At 35.6% G+C, this 18962-nt stretch overlaps 2 protein-coding genes across 3 annotated transcripts; both read right to left on the bottom strand.

The window, feature by feature from the left end:
* Positions 1–1169: 1169 nt before the first annotated feature.
* On the bottom strand, positions 1170–7798 carry Sod2 (superoxide dismutase 2). Of its 2 annotated transcripts, none has more exons than XM_071588369.1 (6): positions 7698–7798; positions 7475–7569; positions 7205–7398; positions 7012–7128; positions 4817–4996; positions 1170–1467 (listed from the first exon to the last, which is right to left on the bottom strand). In XM_071588369.1, the coding sequence occupies exons 2-6, from the start codon at positions 7504–7506 to the stop codon at positions 1322–1324; spliced, it is 669 nt and encodes a 222-aa protein (XP_071444470.1). In that variant the 5' UTR covers positions 7507–7569; positions 7698–7798; the 3' UTR covers positions 1170–1321. The 2 variants fall into 2 exon arrangements, with proteins under 2 accessions (XP_071444470.1, XP_071444471.1); XM_071588370.1 differs by having other exon boundaries at positions 7481–7569.
* Positions 7799–11518: 3720 nt separating this feature from the next.
* On the bottom strand, positions 11519–16476 carry LOC139690838 (protein dimmed-like). Its single transcript, XM_071588432.1, has 4 exons — positions 16408–16476; positions 15358–15494; positions 13557–13795; positions 11519–12027 (listed from the first exon to the last, which is right to left on the bottom strand). The coding sequence occupies exons 1-3, from the start codon at positions 16438–16440 to the stop codon at positions 13594–13596; spliced, it is 372 nt and encodes a 123-aa protein (XP_071444533.1). The 5' UTR covers positions 16441–16476; the 3' UTR covers positions 11519–12027; positions 13557–13593.
* Positions 16477–18962: the final 2486 nt, after the last annotated feature.

The following is an 18962-nucleotide window of genomic DNA, read 5'->3' as shown; positions in this document are numbered from 1 at the left end:
ATAGGCTTTTTATAATACAGAATTAATCTGTTATCTTTTTTAAGTGATCTCCTTATTAATAACAGGTGAAGATAAAATTTTTCTCACCAGGTATGCAACCAGGTACATACTTGCCCACTGCCTCCTTATTTTCTCTTCAGTTGCCACCACTCCTCAAGGGCACCAGGGGAAGAACTCCCCCTCTTGACACTTCCCCTCAACCTTCATCGACTTCGGCACAAAATCTCCATTACTGTAGAGTGGCACTGTGGTTTATAATCAAAAGCTCAGAGAGGTCAACCACCATTTTACTTAAGAAATACACATTGGCTGTAATAAAGGATGGCTGACCCCTTATTTTTTCATTCTGATCTGGATATAAGAAATTGGAATTGTGGAAATCAATAACTTGATGTATGCTATTGAAGAGGATGTTTAGGGTCCTTAATGATTTGTTGGGCTTTTGCACATGTACCCTGAGAGGAAGCCAGGGTTCTACAATTGGGCAAATTGCTCACACCTCACAAATGTTCCAGTACCATTGGTCAAGCCATTGTTTTATTCTCATTTTGACCCGTTTATCCTTTTGAGAGCACTTTCTTTGATATCTACCTCCTCCAGAGTAATGAATACTGCAACTTTTGAAGAATCAGATGAAGATGTCTTCTCATGCCACCTTTTATGAATTTGTGAACTTATATAGTTGACCTCCTGTGAGGAGGGGGTCCACTAACATTTAAATCAGGTAATTCCATTCTGTTAAAATTAGCAATTTTTGAGTTTTGCATTTAGAACTAATACGTTTCTTCCTTAGATTCAACTAATAGTAAGGTCAAAGTCATTCTTTCAGATGATGATTAAAATGCTAATGTAAAAACTCTAGTTTAAGGGTTTTGGCAACAAATGAAGAATCAGCTGACAAATAGCCATTAAAAAATTAATTTTCATATCTAAATATTCTTTCTAAACCTAAACCAGCCATATTAATAAAAATTTTATTTTTTATTGTTTTAATTTAATTTAGCTATCATTTCAATCGCATATCACAAATTAATCAAGAGTACTTTAAAACCCCATTCTTATTTCACCAAAACCATAATCATGAAAGGTTAATTTGGGTCCAATGGGGTATGAAGTAAAATCTTTTGAAGAAGAAGGTATATTCATTTAGAGTTCAATCACCTCAAATATTATGTATATATTATATGAATCTTTATTTACCCTGACTTGTAAAAGTTACACATTAGTCATCTATACAACACTGTTTTACACATTTATATTCTCCTTGAGTGAGACAGTCATAGGAAATTTAAATCGGAATCAAACAATTAGCTTCGATCACCTAGGACTGAGCTTTTTTGAATCTTTCCTCCACATCTTTCCAATTAGCAACCTTGAAAATATTTTTGACATAATCAGGCCTTACATTTTTATACTGCAAATAGTATGCGTGCTCCCACACATCAATTCCAAAGAGAGGCACCAGACCTGAAATAAAAATTTTTATGTATAAAAATAAACAAAACATCAAGTGACATTTCTTTTGAAGAATCCAGCAACAGCTGTAATTCCTCTAATCATATAAACAAAGGCCACGCATATTTTGGATTTCTATTCCCGACCATCCTGATGGAGATATTGTTTATGCCACTTTTCCACCCTAAGTGTTTTGAGTATAGTTATATCAGGATGGCCAACAGTTACCTGATTTCAGGTTTTTAAGCATAAAAATTTTTGTTTTCAGGATTTTTACTGCCATTTTTATTATCTTTTTCCCACAAAGTAATTAAACTAGTACAGCTAAATTTATGTTCACCAATATCCGCTCAATTTTCTCTGTAGCATAGATATTCACTGATAGATAATGAATTAATAATAATTATTTTTAATCTGATGGCTTACTTAAATAAAAATCCCATTTATGGTAAAGAGAGAACCTGGCTTGGAGTTTTGGACAATTTTTAATGAATCTAGATGAATTGAATGAAAAACTTGCCATTACACCATTTTATAATACTAGTATTCAGGAGATACAAATACATCAAATGATTATGCGTGTAATCTCGTTACTGCTTTAAATAGGAAGTAACCCTGACCATACCAGGAATTGAAGAGAATATGGGGGAGCATTTAACATTGATGAAAAAACCATTTCCATTACAGAGTACTATCTACCATGGTATTTACAACTCTATACCAAACAAATACTACTCAGTTGTAGTGCAGCCATAGTGAGTTAGATGTTTTGTAGCCCGATTAACTATGTGAATGCTCCTTCAAAGTACAACGTCTATCCCAAAAATAAGTTGAATGATTTTTTTCACACTGATGCAGAGAGCTGGAGTGGGACAATTTAAGGCAAGAAAAGAGGTAGCCAGTCTTGGAAAAGCAACATGACCTGCATCAGCTGTCTGTGGGCCATTACAGCATACAGGTTGCTACAGGAGTAAACCCCTGGTTGAGGAGTGCGTCACAAATTCACAAAGCCACATGGATTCCATAGATCAACAATACGCAATAAAATTTGGTGTTAAGTTATGAAAATTGGGCCCAGAGGCCATGTCCATGGTTAAGGATACTTGCAGAGATGAATCAATGTCCCAAGGAATGGTTTTCTGCTGGAACAAGATGCTCAAGGAGGGTAGAGAGGAAGTTGGTGACTAGGATTACCCTTCACGTCTGTCAATTACACATTGCAAAAATAATGCGCCAAAAGTGAGAGACAAGCTCGATTTGAATTGAAGCCCGAGTATTGGAATGTTTGCAGAAAAGTGCAATATTCTGGAAACCCCAGCTCATTTCAATCCAACAAAGATATATCCATGAAAAAGATGGGTGCCAAGATAGTCTCTAAGGTGCTGTAGGAAGATCAGAAGGCTGTTCATGTGATAATCTCATGTGATCTCTTGGACAGCTGTGAAAGGTGTCTAGAACCCCAATGTGAAACAGCCAGACTTCTTTTTGTTCCCAAGAATAAAAAGGAGCTCTAAAGGCAACCATTTTAGAACACTAGATAACATCAGAGGCTATGAAGAGGTACTAGAAAAAGGTTCCAGTCAATGCCTTCCAGGAAGAGAACCACGACTGGCAGAGGTGCTGGCAGCAGGGTGCCAATGCATAATGGTGCTATTTTGAAGAACTGTACTAATTTGTATTTTGCTGTGCAGCAAAAAAAATTTTATGGAGTTATTCTATTTATTTTTAGGATAGGCCCTGTGCACAGATGTCACACACAATTCTTTATCTTCATGCAGAATACACAACACATTGAAAGTAAATACACAGTTTTAAAAATATCGCTGTGTCAGTCATTCATAGTAAATTGAAATGAGGAAAAGGCAAGCCATTTTCCCTTCCACTGCCTATTTATGCTCAGGTTAATTAACATTAATTTCCTAAATAAGTATTTTCTACTTAATTTCAAATTTTTTTGAGGGTTTTTCAAGAATTTGCCTTACAAAATGGAAGTCGTACTTCTATAATGTCTTTCTGGATAAAACAATTGGAATGGGACATAAATAAAATTAGATGCCAAACAGCATGTTGCACTTTAGGAACAACAGGAGTTTAGCAATTTGGGGAGAGGATTAAAAAATAGCTATCTTGCTTTGATTCCGAGGAGGGAGAGTTTTATTGATGAAGCGATGAAAGATGCTTGGATTCCACAGGCAATTAGGGCATGCCAGGCTCCTGACAGCCTCAGACCCCTCTCGGCAATGGAGGTACATACATAGTTTCTTCTCCAATCTCAACAAAATAATTTTGACTGCCGCAGTCACTTTTGAGTACCTCATATTTTCACAAAGCTGAGGAGACAGATTCAGTAAGGTCAGTTTTAATGAGACAACAACCTCATTTGGATTTCTGTAGTGGCCTGTCATTAAATGTGAATACACTAACTTTTTTAATGTAATCCCCTAGATGACCCCTGTTATGCCCCTAGGGCCACATGGAATGAGAAAAGTGGGAAAGCATTGTCCCTCCCTTCTCCTTAACAAAATATCATTGGTACCCAGGCATTTGCCCAAGGTATGCAAGATTACGCTTACCTCCACCAATTTCAATACATGCATTCACTTACACTAACAAAGGCTGGCACAGACACCACTGGGTAGATTCGTTCTCCATGAACAAAATGCAAGCAAAATCACGAGTCATCGCAATAATAAAGGGAAAAGAAAGAAAAAATAATGGTTGAAAGCCCATGACCATTGCATTCAGTGGTTAATCACAATACATGGTAAGTATAAATAGATTGGGAACAATTTTTTCCCAAAATGTGGGTGAAGTGGCAATCGCTTAAGTGTGTGCATGATTGCAGATCGTATTGGCCATTTAAGTTGTCCTGAAAGTCGTGCAGACAACCAAAAGCTGAGTAGAGTGTCTGCTTGTGAAGCCTCCTGCAACACTTCGCCATGATTCCCCAACCCCCTTACAGTACCAACTTGGCACCAGTAGACTATTTTCTATTCCCAAAAATGAAATCCTCCCTCAAAGTTCACCACCATGGGACCCTAAATGCCGCCAAAGAAGTTTGCACGCGTAACCTTAAGGACCTTCATGAATCCACCAGCCAGGGAGCCTCCGAGTCATGGAAAAACCACTGGCAAAAATATGTCAAAGCTCTCAAGGGATGTATCTTGAAGACTTATGAGGCATTGTATCAATATCCAAAATAAATCTACGTGTATTTTTCCAAAACTTTTCCCAATACTTTTCTACAAACCATGTATAGTTAGGTGCAAGTCTTGCCTAAAAAGTTTTAAATCCTGTATTTCCACTAATTTGTTCCACAAATATTAAACCTCAAGATCCAAATTTAAAGAAAAATGGTTACCTGTAGTTGCTTCCAACGGGTCCTGATTTGCACAAGCAGCTAACTGGAGCCTTTTGGATTGTTTGTTATAACCAAGCCATCCCCATCCTGAGCCTTGAACGCCAACAGCTGCTGTTTGCAACTGGGTTTTAAAGTTTTCAAATGATCCAAAGTCTCTACTTATGGCTTTCATAAGTTCCCCTAAGACAATAAAAAATATCTGTTACCATTGTATTGGACCAGTATAGCAAAATATGCCACTATATATCCAAAAAATAAAAAGTCTTTCACAGAAGTACACAAAATATGCATGGTAGTGTAATAAAAAAATATCAAAACACAGAAGCTTTAATAAAATTAATTTAAGTCTAATTGTGTCATAAGGTTAAAATAAACAAATTAGTTTCAAGACAATATGCTATCATATCGATCATGCATTGGTCTCCCATTAAAGATCACACTGAAAAAATCTCCCATTATATTGGCAGTGATCTGAAGGACTAAGACATAATGAAACATCTTTTAACAGAAATAACATTCAATGAACTTTGCCTTGGTACCACAGCTTAAAGCCATGGAGGTGCAGCCAAACACCCTCTATTCATGAAATCTGAAGTTGGAAGGAAAGTTATCACCACAGTCTCTAAACAATGTCTAATGCATAGGCCATACTGAAGTAATGATATACAATGTGAGAATGTTACAAAGATTCAAAGAAATCAGAAGATGACAAGGGACCGGTGTTATAAATGACTATTTATGCTGTAATCAAAACCTCCAATCCACACTCAATGTAGGATTGAAAAGCAAAGATGGCTCCACTGTGGGAAATGAAAACAAACATTATATTGCACTAACATGAACTAAAATATGTTTTGTTAAAGCCATCCCTAAATTTTTCAAATAACATCAGTTTTCAAAGAGACACTAGCATGGTCTTATGCTTATCTTGAGGACCATGAGAACATAGACATTTGTTGTGATATTTGGTTATCAGGACTGTGTGGAAAATATAATTGCAGTATCAACAGAATTCTATTATTTTCTTATCATGGCCATTTTCTATTCCTAAACCATACCCTCCCACTTCATTAACATTTCTATTTTCACTCACCACTGCTTAAATACCCCATCAACATCCAAATGTATCCTTGTAGCAAAATTTAGAGCTATAAATTACTCTGTAACTATCACAACAATACTACCCACTATTTTTTGCATCATGCTATAGTATTATATTAACTGGTACTTCAGTACTTGTACCTTGGATGAGGTACGTAAAGTACTTATCATGGATGTTAGTTGATGAATCGTTAGCGTGCATAAATAAATGGAAACTAAATTTTTTGCTATCTTTTATCTCACTGCTAATTTTTATCCTTATCACCTGCTCTATTGACTACTCTTCCCCCAAGTTTTTGATCTTGAACTGCATACCTCGTACTGACTCTGCATTCCAAATATCTCCAAACACTTATTTCACCAATCCTTCGACCTCTCTTCACTAAAACAACTTAACTTCTTTTCAGAGCTTCTCATTTCATATTTCCTAACTTCCCCAGCTCAAATATTTTCATAAATTTGTATACAGTTGCAGTAAACTTGTGTCTTTTGGCTGCAGTTGTTTGATAGTGTAAGTACTTTGTCCTAGGACAACCACAGCAGTCTTTCCTCTGACCAGTTGAGCATGACATCTGCCCCAAGAACCCTGCATTGCCACGACTCATTATGTTAATGTTTCCTTGCATCAGTATTTCATTGTAAACAAATTTAGAACCCGTTGCCTTCCCACAAGGTGTTTCTATCAGGCTATATTTATAATGGCCACCCAACTCGGATCAGATGTCACCGAAGCCTTAACTACATGGATAATCTTCCGTGATCTATGTCAATATTCGCCGTCTCTGCAAATGGTGACCCTAGCACGCGCGATCATCATTGCTGCAGTCAGTTTCTGGGGTCATCAAGATCTTTCATCACAACGATTTATAATTTGTAGAAAGAGGGGAATTGCCATTAGCTAAATACTAAAATGGTCGGCTCGCTCCTAATTACAGTGGCGGAAAAGCAACACATATTTTTTAAATTGTTTAACAGTGTTTGACTTCGTTAAGACATATGTAACCCACTTAATACCGGTGAAAATATACCTACCAGTTGTAATAATTATATTTAATGAGGTTTATTAGCTCATTATTTATTTTCGCTATACGTACCGCTTGGTTCCCCTCCGCCGTTAGGAGACAGATTATTCCAGAAAATAGAATGATTTATGTGTCCGCCTCCGTTAAACTTCAAAGCAGGAGCAAGAGCAATGATTGCCGAGACATCATCTAAAATATAATGTATGTGATTAAATATATTAAACACTCCTTCAATTATTTTTCTCGTATTTGTCTTCTGTCATACTTTTGGCTTTTGCCTCCGACAACTTTTCCTCAGCGACATTCAAGTTATTGACGTAGGTTGCGTGGTGCTTGCTGTGGTGCAACTGCATAATTTCGGCACTTATCACAGGTTCTAAAGCATTGAAGTCATAAGGTAGATCAGGCAATGTATGTTTAAATCTTTGACCGGCTTGAAACCTAGAATTTCTCCCGCACCTATAAATGTAAGTAAGAAGTTAACAACCATGTTCAAAGACTCATCGCAGTTAGTTGGTCAATTCCACTCAAAAACCTGTACATGTTAATGACAGCAGTCCGCAGCATTCTTCAGGATAAGAGTAGATGCTCTTTTGGGTAGGAATCACTTTATTTCCTCACGAAAACAACCTAAAAAGAAAATCTTTTCTTAAACGTCTGCTTCTTGCCGGGCTTAAACAGTATGAAATTTGTACTAAGATTTGTCTTTTCGAATGAAACATCAGCAAATTGAGATTAGAGCGGAAACTGGCATTTACCGAGTGTGAATCTCCGATCTACCCAAAGGTCCGTTGAGAGAAGAAAGGACTCTATACTCTGTTACATAAATTACCTAACATACGAGCAATTATTACGCGTGTAACGCATGCCGCTTCGCCATTGAGGTGCGCTTTTCAAATCTTCCCATTACACTACTTGAGGAATTTAAAGAAAGCGGTTCTAGTAGTTCCTCGAATTATTATCCGTCGAGATAAATTGTATCTATGGCTCTTGGTTAATGTCCAATTACAAGAACAAACAGGACCAAATTTTGTTTTATCCAAATTTATAATTCACCAATTTGGTAGGTATCATTCAAGGCTCATTCATTCACAACACCTCATCATTGCTTCACCTTATTCTCATTCTTCTTGTGGATCATGTTTAGATTTGGCTGTGAATCAATTAAAATTGTCTTTTTCCGGAACAAATTTCTTTTGTTTATGGATCTCGACTCGTCTTCAAAATCACAGCTATTAAGGCAAAAGTTGATTTGATAGGTGAGGGTGAAGGTCACCTGGTATTATACCCGATGGAGACTGAAATTGAGGCGGCATAGTAGGGGAGTCAGATTCTTTCCTGGTGATATCCATTTGAGACCCTGTTGAGAAACATTGCTTTCCAGGGAGATTTAGTTCCCAAAAAATCACGGAGCTTCAGTGAAGCTGGTTTGTACAAATCACTGGTTATTCAGGCCCTTCAATCAGCAGCCAAATGCTATGTCTACTAGGCTATCTAAATTTAGTTTCCCTGCTTTTTCCCCCATGTATCTTTGTTTCATCGACATTTTTCCCTTTTGTCAACTTCTTTAGATCTTCCACTGATGGTGTCCTAGAATATTATGTCACAGAGTGCTTTAATGGTTGCTCATTACGTCTGGATATTCAGCAAGTTCCCAATTTTTATTTAACCATTACTTTTGTTTACTGATGAGAATATTACCGTTAGATGCATTTGAATTGATCATGTATCTAAAATAGCTTAAACCTGGAGATAATAATGAATATTTTTATCATAATTTTGTCTTGTTGTTCTTTATTCAATGTACTGTATGCACTACACTGGTAACATGGCGACAATGGACATCAGGTAATTCTATTATACATTTGTGAGTTTGTTTGGCCAGGATAAGTATACATGTACTATTATGTAATTGAAAAAATTATGAAAATATGTACATGAATAAAAACAGAATTATTAACATTGTCAAATAAGCTACTTAATTTTTCTTCAACATACCGAATTGTTATTTGAGGAAAAATTGTTCCTCATATCAACTGCTTGGATGCAAGACATGTTTGAAATAATTCAAGTGGGTAGGAAATGCACATTTTGCTTTGAGGCAAATGATATATATGGTCTGTCCCAAAAAAAGTGGAATAAATTAGAGGAAAAAATTATTGTAGATCATAGTACAAATTACTGAAATTCTTCAAAATAGCACTCTTATGCATCAACACACTGATGCCAGGATCTTTGCCAGTATGCTTCCTGGAAGGCATTGATAGGAGCCTCATTCAGGCACCTAGTCACGGTGCTTTGACATTATTCAGCATTTCAAAATAGTTGCCTTTCAAGTCCATTTTATTCTTGGGAACTAAAAGAAGCTGAGGTACAGCATCAGGACGATAGGGAGCCTTAGGCTGCATTTCCACCTTATGCTTGGCCAGGTACTCAGTTGCAATTAGGGGTGATGTGTGATGGCACCTTACTGTGGTACTTACTTCAGTTGGCAAATATCTCCTTCTTGATGTGTTGCACTCTTTCCTGCAACCTTTCAAGAACCTCCATATAGAACTTATCGTTCACTGTCTGTCCCTGAGGCACAAACTCTTTGTGGATAATGCCTCTTGAGTCAAAAAAGATGATAAGAAATACTAATTTTTGAGACAGACCCTGTAGACTTATGAAATAGAAATTAATTTTGAAAGGAGAAGATGAGAATGCATTCATGAATTTCTAATTCCAAATCTATGGTTCGTTAGCGCTAATCATAATTTTAATAGTTGTTAGTATACAGTTTCCTTTGTAATTCACCATAAATGTGCTTTAATCATGTGCCATTCAAATCTCAAAAAGAAACTTTTACTCTCTAGTGATACCTCTCTCTGTATGCACTTCTGTTTAAAGCTTACATTTAATCTTTTATAGACAAAATCTTTAAGGTGAATATAATCCATTAGGTTGCTTTTACAGCTTTTTTCTTGTATTTTTATGCTATACTGATTAGAATAGATCAATTATCCCATTCAAGTATGAAATTGATCTTAACTGGGCCTATGGAAAGGATTATCAACACCAGTCTTTATATATTATAAAATCAACTGTAGTTAACCCAAAAGTTGTTTTTGCAAATTTAGGTAGAGTTGAATGCCAAGCTCCATTTTACGTGAAATTCACATGTATGGAAGAGGATCCTATCTTGTGCAGCTAGTGATTTCCCAGTAAGATCTGTCTCTCAAACAGTCATGCAACATAGGTGTATCTGGGCCACAAGCATCACCAAGTTATGAACCTTGTTCCTGCTAATAGCAAAAAATTCTACCTAATAGAACAATATTCTCTCTTTTATGAACTTAATTGCTCTTAAGTTTGTCGATTCTTACAAAAGGAGACTATTGGAGAGTGATTTTGCCTTGGGTGCCCCAGTAAGTTGAAATCAAGGGAGAAGGAATAAGGCCACAAACTAAATTACAAAAAAAGCTGCCTCAAAAAGTTGGTGCCTGCACTTTCTTCCTTAACCCGGGATGTACTTTTCTTTCATTCAACGTTCTAGATTGGTTTTAATGACTAGGTTATTAAGCATTTATGAATCAAAATGTATCTGAAATTTTGGGAAAAACAAAAAAATTATGGTGAGGCCAGGTCATAACTGGTCGTAGGATTCCTCTTCCAGAGTCATAGGTATTGGATAGAGTTGCCATTGGCCAAATAAATTATTCACATAGGTACTTAGAAAAATAATTGAAGCTGTTATTAAATAATACCTGAACTCATATCTTTCCATTTTTAAAATTAAGCCATTATTTCTGTTTCTCTCTGGTGACCTATGATGGTTGATGTGCTGCCATATCCTGATAAGCTTTAGGTTTTGGTTTTTGACTTCACACAGGAGCTGACACAATAGCCATGCTCACAGTGGAGCTCAAACCCATAATTTTTGGGTTAGCTGGAGAGCATGTTACCCACCCAGTGAGCCCAGCCAGAAATAGATTTTTAGAAAAGTGGTGATCTCTTGCGAAGTTTGATGCAGAAAAATAAATATATAGGGGATAGGGTGAGAAAAGGGATTTTACTCACTGGATTAGTAACTTATTTATGGTTTTCATAGTTAGCTGCTGCTGATAGTATGAGACTTTTCTCATGGCAGTCTAGAAATTCCTGCATAAATATCGCATTATATTGTTGCATCATAAAGAATTGACGTTTTCTTGCCTTGAAATGTTGAGACACAAGATGAAAGAGACCACAATAAGTTAATACATTACATTTTAGGAATATTACATTAAGGTTTTTATGAGAGCTGAAGAACATTGGAAAGGTTCTTCAGCGGTCAGTTCTTCAGCAAAAGATATATTAATTTTCCTGGGATTTCAGGTGAAGGAGCATAATTTATTTTCCCCTTGGTTGGAGTGGAATCTACCAAGCTATTTGAAATAAAATTCACTTTAGATGATAAGGTCAAAGAAATGGGGTTGACTCATTGAGGTTTGCTTAAAAAAAGTATGGTCATGGTTTTAATCATGAAGTAATAGCCATAATAATTTCTTATCAGTTTATTCAACATATTTACACACATATATAAAAAATCTTCCAACATTTGAAATGTTTTTTCTTATTCCTGTAGCCATGAGGCACAATATTTTTCTATGACATGAGGGTGAGTTAAATGAAATAAGATGGATGATATTGAAGGGGCCAAGTGCTTTCAAAATGATACTATGAGTTCCCTGAATGCTTTCATTGTGGAATATGATGACTATTGAAATGTATTCCACACTAAATACTCTATGTATGGCAAGACTTATTGACCAAAATGATTGCCTTTTCTTCTTAATGCCTTCACATTTATTACAAATCTATTTATCACAATTGGAATCAAGAGTCCTCTTCAAATGTTGTGGCTTCAAGTCACAATTAATAACTGACTCCAGTAATAGTGTGCTAATATGATATATTGGAGAATGGAATGGTAACATGTTGAGGAGACATGAAAACTCAGTGTTAATCCACCTGTCCAATGCCTATGCTATGCACATTCTAGGAGTCAGCAGATGTATCCTAGAGAAAAACCAATGTTGTGTAAAATGTTCCATTGGTTTGAAAGACCTGTGAAAAATTAAACCATATTATAAAAATATCAAATATTTCAACTTCATAAATTAAATACAACCAACTATATATTAAAGCTATTTTTTATTAACTACAATTTAATTAAGCCCCAGAAATTCCAAAATAAGGCCAAATATGTACCTAGGTTTCAAATGTCATTTCAAATGTCATATAAAACATAAAAAGAAAATAAATTTGAATTTAAATTATCCAAAATACAGTAATGCTATCATTAATTGATGACCAAGATGAATGGGGAATAACTGCGCCATTTAAACTAAGTTGATATGCATTTAGGAAAAAGGTCAAAAAACAAAAATGTTCACTCCTTCACAAACTAATCTGACAGCATTTAGCTTGTTGCTTTAAAAAGGTTGCTTCAAATACGTTTTAAAAATTCCAAAGCTATATGTTTTTTAAGTTCTTTTGAATATAATTTCATTTAATATGGCAATTCCCAATATGATTACATGAGGCAATGCCCAACCACCTAGTGCCATGCTAAATCCTCCCTAATTAGTGCAATGAACGGTAACAGTAAAGCGCAAAGACATCATATGAAAGATTTAAATAAATATACAATTAGTCTAAAATATTCCAGCACTTGTATTAGCACCAATAGTGGATCTAGAAAACGTCTAAGACGAGGGGCCATTTTCATATAAAGGCAAAAATAATTTTTGAAAATATTCTCCTGCCAAGAAAGTTCAAAATTATTTGAAATTTGAAATTAATCACCCTAATTTAGAAACTGTAATGCATCTTTCAGCAGATAATGCAATTCATAGGGGATAATAGGTATTAAAAAATAGTTCTAGCAAATGAGTAACATTTTTAAAGATTTAATCATAGCCTCAAATCATTCTCCAAAAGTGGAAGAACCCCTTTCCCCTTTTGAAACCACCTCTGGTAACAGGATAGTGAAAAAAAGAATTGCCAAGTCAGAATTAGGGTCAGTATAAACTCTAAACTTTCAATATAAACTTTTGAAAGCAGCCCTGCTTTGAATAGCTTACCCCTCTTGAGAATTTCTATGTTGTACCTCACTTAGGTGCTCTCAGACTCAACAATGGAATTGTTCACTACTTCTCCATTGAAATATTTTATATGTAACATTAAAAAAATAAAATGCTTCTGTTTTTTATGTCTTCAACCTTTTATGTAGTTTACAACTAATAGTATTGGGCCATTGAAGCATTCAATTCCTTTACTTAATTAGGTGGATAAATTCTCATTTACCCATAACCCTCCCTCATTGGAGTGTCACAGCACTGGGTTAGTTAATCAAACCATACTGAGCCTCATCCACTGCTATTTCACACTTGCTCTCTTGCCCCTGATTTCATGTTAGGCATACATGTATTGGCAATAACCTTCCAAGAAAATATACCATTTTTGTTAAAAAATATTTTTCCAACAAATTTCATTTATAGCATCAACCTATAGAATATGCAAATAAAATAATGACTTCTTATAGTAATGTATGACTCCATTGTGGAAAAATGAGAATGTGTATGTAGACTTACCTATTTAGGAGACATCTAAATATGATATCATCTCTGCTCAAACTTCTTGTGTCCGTGGTACTGTGACAGGTGTGCCTCTAATTTCTAAGTTTTCTTGAAATGGTGAGTTATTATTGAGCTCAATTTCAAGTTCATCGGTGGAGGCTTGTTGATCAGCACCACTACTGTTACCACTGGTACTCCCCTCTCCTTCACCATTAGTACCTCCACTGCTATTTGATGAATTATCATCAAGGAACCTGCAATTATTGGTTTATATTATGGATTGAAATTCTACTTGGGTGGTTCAGATGTTGATTTAATTCTCAATTTGATTGAGAACTTAAAGGGCCTGATGTACTGAATGACTTTAATAAGCCTTTGCGTAAATTATACTAATTGAGATGAATTAATTACTTTACACATTGTCAGTTAACTAATGCTAATTTTAGGTCATCTGAACTGTTTTTCCTTTTCCCTCTCTGTGTGCCTTTTTCTACAAAAGGGTCGAATGACCTCTTTCATTGTGTTACTCCTTGCATTTCAATTACAAAGGCTCATTAATCTTTAGACTTCCACCAACCAGTAATGAAATGATGAAATGCCTCTCTGATTTCAACTAATTCCATGCCCCTCATGCCATCTTTTCCTGCTGAGCCCTGTCTCCCTCTAAATTTTCTTTGAATTTCCTACTAATTTACAACTGATTTTTTACTCCTCATTTATGTAAACCAGACTTTGTTTTTTTATGTGTTGCTGTTTATTGCCAATTGTTAAGTTTTAATTGATATCCTTTGTTCATCTTAGTCATTTGTTGAATGTATTTGGCTTGATGCTGTTTTGGACTAAATAAATAATCTGGTAGAAACAGGCCTTTGACCAGGGTTATGATAATATTAAAAATATCTTGATTTGGGCATTCTGTTGCTTGCCTAGAGCCAATTTCAGTCAGTGATTGTTCAGCCAAATTAAGTCAATTTATGCAGTGATTTAAATTAGGAATGACATTCTGTCATGGCAATTTTGACAGCCAGTGAATACATATCTTTCTCTAGACCATGTCTTCATGGCATGAAATTTTGTCTAATGAAAGATAATATTGTTTTCAGTTAGTTGAGAGGTCTGATTCTCTTTCTAGAGAATAACCTTGTAGTGTTTCTATTACTAATGCTGTTCCATATTAAGGCTATCATGATATCTTTCAACAGGAAAAACTGCCTGTATTATCTTTTGTGACACACCTTAAGTTTTGCAACCAGCAGCACCAAAGTATATGATAGACATTGGATAATGAAAAACCTCTGCAGTGCATCTCCTCACTGTTCTTCATCTACAACACTGTTTTACGTGGCTTATGGATTAATAATTCATCATTTACAGCAATGCCCCTTTACAATCAGTTGTATTGTAATTTATGAAAACTTGGGAAGTTCTGGGATAGTTTGACCATATATCAGAATCAATGAAAAAAATCTAATATTGAGTAAATATACAATGGATGGGTAACTACTACGAAAGATATTCAGAGAGGTAATTTTATTGTTGCTGAATGAGTCTCAGATTTTTGGAATGATTCTTGGGCTGAATTAGAGAACTCCTAAACTAATATGCACACATAATTCATTGAATGCAATTCTCATTGGATTTATAAGCACATAATTCACAGTATGACATTGTTCCAGGCCTTAATGAAACTATCATACTGTTTTAGAGTATAGCCTATACAACTTAGTTTTTTCCATACTGGGTAACTTTTTTGGAAATATTAAGAGTACAGTCAAATGATTGAATATTTATGATAATTAGAGAGAGATTTACTCACGTGTATGGTTTCTCTTCACCACGCATTTCACATATGACATTAGTTAGTGCCATTATGTAGTTTTTGGCTAAAGTCAAAGTTTCAATTTTTGACAGCTTCCTCTCCATCTTTACATGAGGGATTACCTCACGGAGTTGCTGTAAAGAAAACAAAGGATTTGATAACTTTAAATCTATAAACAAAAGAGAATCTAATTTAGACAACTACTTTCAAATAGGGAATTAATGGATATATTTTAATGCTATTTTATTAATATTTATATTTTCAGCCAAAGTAATAGAGGTGATTGTTCTTAGAAGATAAAATGAAACTCAAAATGTCATAATAAAAAAAACTTTCGGACAGACACACAGGTTGTGAATGATGGATAGTTTAAGTTAGCACATGCTAAATAAAGATTAATAAAATTTTTGACAAAAACAAAATATATCATATAACCAATGATAATGGGTTATCAACAACGTCCACTAAGTGGTCAAAAATTGTTATCTTACCACCAGCAGTTGAAAGAAAGAGATTTCAAAGGCAGAGAATGAAGAGGTATGTTTATCACTCTTTTCAAATGTTTTCAAAACCAAATGGCATTCTAGGTTTTCCTATGCCTTTTTGCGATTATCAGGATATGATGATTTCAATAAATTACAAAATATGTCATTCTAAAAGGATTTGCCTTTATTCCAACGCTAGCTGAGTAGACTTTTTTCAAGGATGCCATAATCGTATTCGTGATTCACTCACTAAAAACTTGAAGTATTTCATCTTTCTGACCTCTTCCATTACTTAGCCACGCATAGAACGCATCGTGTCATTGAGCGCGCATTAAAATGTTTGCTAAAATGAACATTTTCAATGTTGAAATAAAAATTAAGATCAGCATCAGAAAGATGCAGCGAACGTTTTGAACGAAATATTTTCGTCGTTAACCCTGGAAAAGCGAGTACATCAACTCAGTTTAAACCAATGGAAGGTAAAGACTTGCTTTTATTACGCTCGCTTACCGTCGTATTGCCCGCATCGATGTGTGAACAGTGAATTCTCGTCTGTACTCACCTCGAAGGCATCGTTGAGGCTGTGCATCCTCATTCGCTCCCTTTCGTTGCTCTCTAGTCTCCGCAGATTCCTTTCCCTCGCCGACAGCCCCGACCTCCGCCTACGCCCGTTCGAACCCCCGCCGCTCCTGACTTCCCTCACGGGCGACGCCCCTCCGGTGCCCCCCTGCCTTCCGTTCACTCCTGCTGCGGCGCTTCTCCTTCTAGGCCTGGACAACTTTCGGGACGGTCCTTCGCTCCCTGAACTCTCGTAAAATTCTGCCGGGGAGATACAAGAAACCGTGTTCACGAGGATGTAAGGTTAAGTACACGTTTGGATATCCACTCGACTATGAACAGAAACGAGGGAAACCAAATAACAGCGGTCCAGATCTCATTCTGGTTTGGATTGTTATTAGATATTTCACAAGTAATTTTTGCCCAAAAAGTCAGTTTCTTGCGTTTGAGTAACTTACAGGCTCAGTTTTTCTCGGTAAGTTTGATGTTTTATGGAAATGTGAATGTTATTTTTGTTTTCAAAAGTCAATTATCCGTTTATATGAATGTTTAATTATCAGAAACTTTAATGGAACTTGAAAACACAGAAAATGATTCTTTATCAATTTCCGTATTAGATTATTAATATCAAATATATTTAATTTCCAAAATGTTATGTATACTGGCATCTTTATAGTCTGATATATGTGCAGTCATTCTAAGAAAAACCCCACCATGGGGGGTGGGAAGCTTTCTCTACGTTGTTCCATGCAATTCGAAACGACACTTGTCGTAGAATTAAAATGTTTTACTCAATTCATCTAACCGCGCATTACCCACCACTATTGTTTTTGCCACTGAGTACGCATCAAAATTATTTTGAATTAGTGAGAAACAACTTCTCACAAAATTAGGTGAGAGGTACATTCATACGGTGGCAAGTGACCTTGTTTACTGCAGAGAGGACCAGTTCGAATCTTGACGGCGATAGGTTGGCTGCTTCGATCTCGGCGTTGGTGCTCAAGTTTCTACGTGTGTGGCGCGCTAAGAGCAACTGTATATACCTGTACATCCAGAGCCCCACCAGCCGAATGGAACGCTCAACTGAAACCCGTTCCTTAAGTTTGTATTAGAGATTGGAAGGTATCGTCCTATTGCTCTCCTATTTCGTTCCCTAAAATTATATTGACCTAGTACTAAACCCTAATATTAATAACCCGTATTTCCCCCAAGGCTTACGTGTCCACAGCAGTTATTCCCCTTCCGCATTAATCATACCTATGAAATTCATCCACATTTCCACCACTGTAATAGGTAGAGGAAAACACTTGTTGATATTGAAGCTTTGTCGTTCAAGTTATGAACTTGTAAGGAATATAACAATTTATTCTTTGGAAAAACGCGGGAAAGGCCTTTGATTGTCTATCTGATCTTGTAACAAATATTTTTTTATACGGAGACGATTACGCGAGCTCATTTATTACATATATATATATATATATATATATATATATATATATATATATATATATATATATATATATATATAATACTATACTCAATGTGCGAGTTACTGTTTTTCATTTTACGCATATTTTATGTATATTATTTTTATATTTCTTAAAAACGAAAAAAAATAATTTTTTAAGCTAACTACGTGAAATGAGGTTACTACATGCCTGGCCACTGGACCGTTCCCATTTATACTTACTTTTGACTAAGATTATGAAGAGTGGATTCGTACTTCGCAACGAGGGTATTTCAAAGCATTTCTTTTAATAGTTGTATCCTTGAGCCTTGCTGAAACATTGCACAAAACTTATTTGGAGAGTCATGTTAGGAAAATGGGGATTCACTAATGTGGTGTTCCGACTTTGGAATAGGCCCATCCATTGTGACTTCATCGAAAAAATTTTATTTCTGGAAAACTTGAAATCGTAATACATGCTATGCCCACATTCGTTTTATGACGGAAAAATCGAATTTTTAGCACATACCAGATATAAAATGGCATTGATTCCAATGATATATGTCGGTATTAGTCGTTAGTAAGTTTATTATTGAAGATTTTCTATTTAAAATTTAACATTTCCTGTAATATCAATACAATTGTCATTATTGTGAGCAATGTAGCCATGGAAATTAGGCATCGCCATGAGAATATTCGAGTTTGAAGAATTATAATTAAAATTTTCATCGCTTATTCATTCTAATCAAGATGATATAAGTCCCTACTAAGCAATAAAAATACCAAACTCATCTTAATGAAGGATATACTATTCGAGTAGCGTTCATGGAAGGTAGTGAGGCATAGATATATCCAGAAACTATATTGGAAGACACCCTACTGGTGAGATTTTGGCCATTAATTGTGGCAGGCCAATTACGGGAATAATGTTAGTAATAGCTAGAAAGAAAAGTGTAAAGATAAGTCAGGAGTCGGAATGAAGTTTCTCCTTAGGAAAGACCCGCGATTCCAAGCTTAACCTCACATCTGACGGACGATATAATTAATTTCCAACATTTTTCTGACGACTTCAAATTAACAACCAAAGTTCTATTGTTTCAGCTATCTCTGAA

Source organism: Hetaerina americana, unplaced genomic scaffold, assembly GCF_022747635.1.
Source record: "Hetaerina americana unplaced genomic scaffold, ioHetAmer1.1.p SCAF_3, whole genome shotgun sequence".
NCBI classification, from domain to species: domain Eukaryota; kingdom Metazoa; phylum Arthropoda; class Insecta; order Odonata; family Calopterygidae; genus Hetaerina; species Hetaerina americana.
The sequence above is the reverse complement of the archived record's forward strand: the minus strand, read 5'-3'. Positions and strand labels throughout refer to the sequence as shown.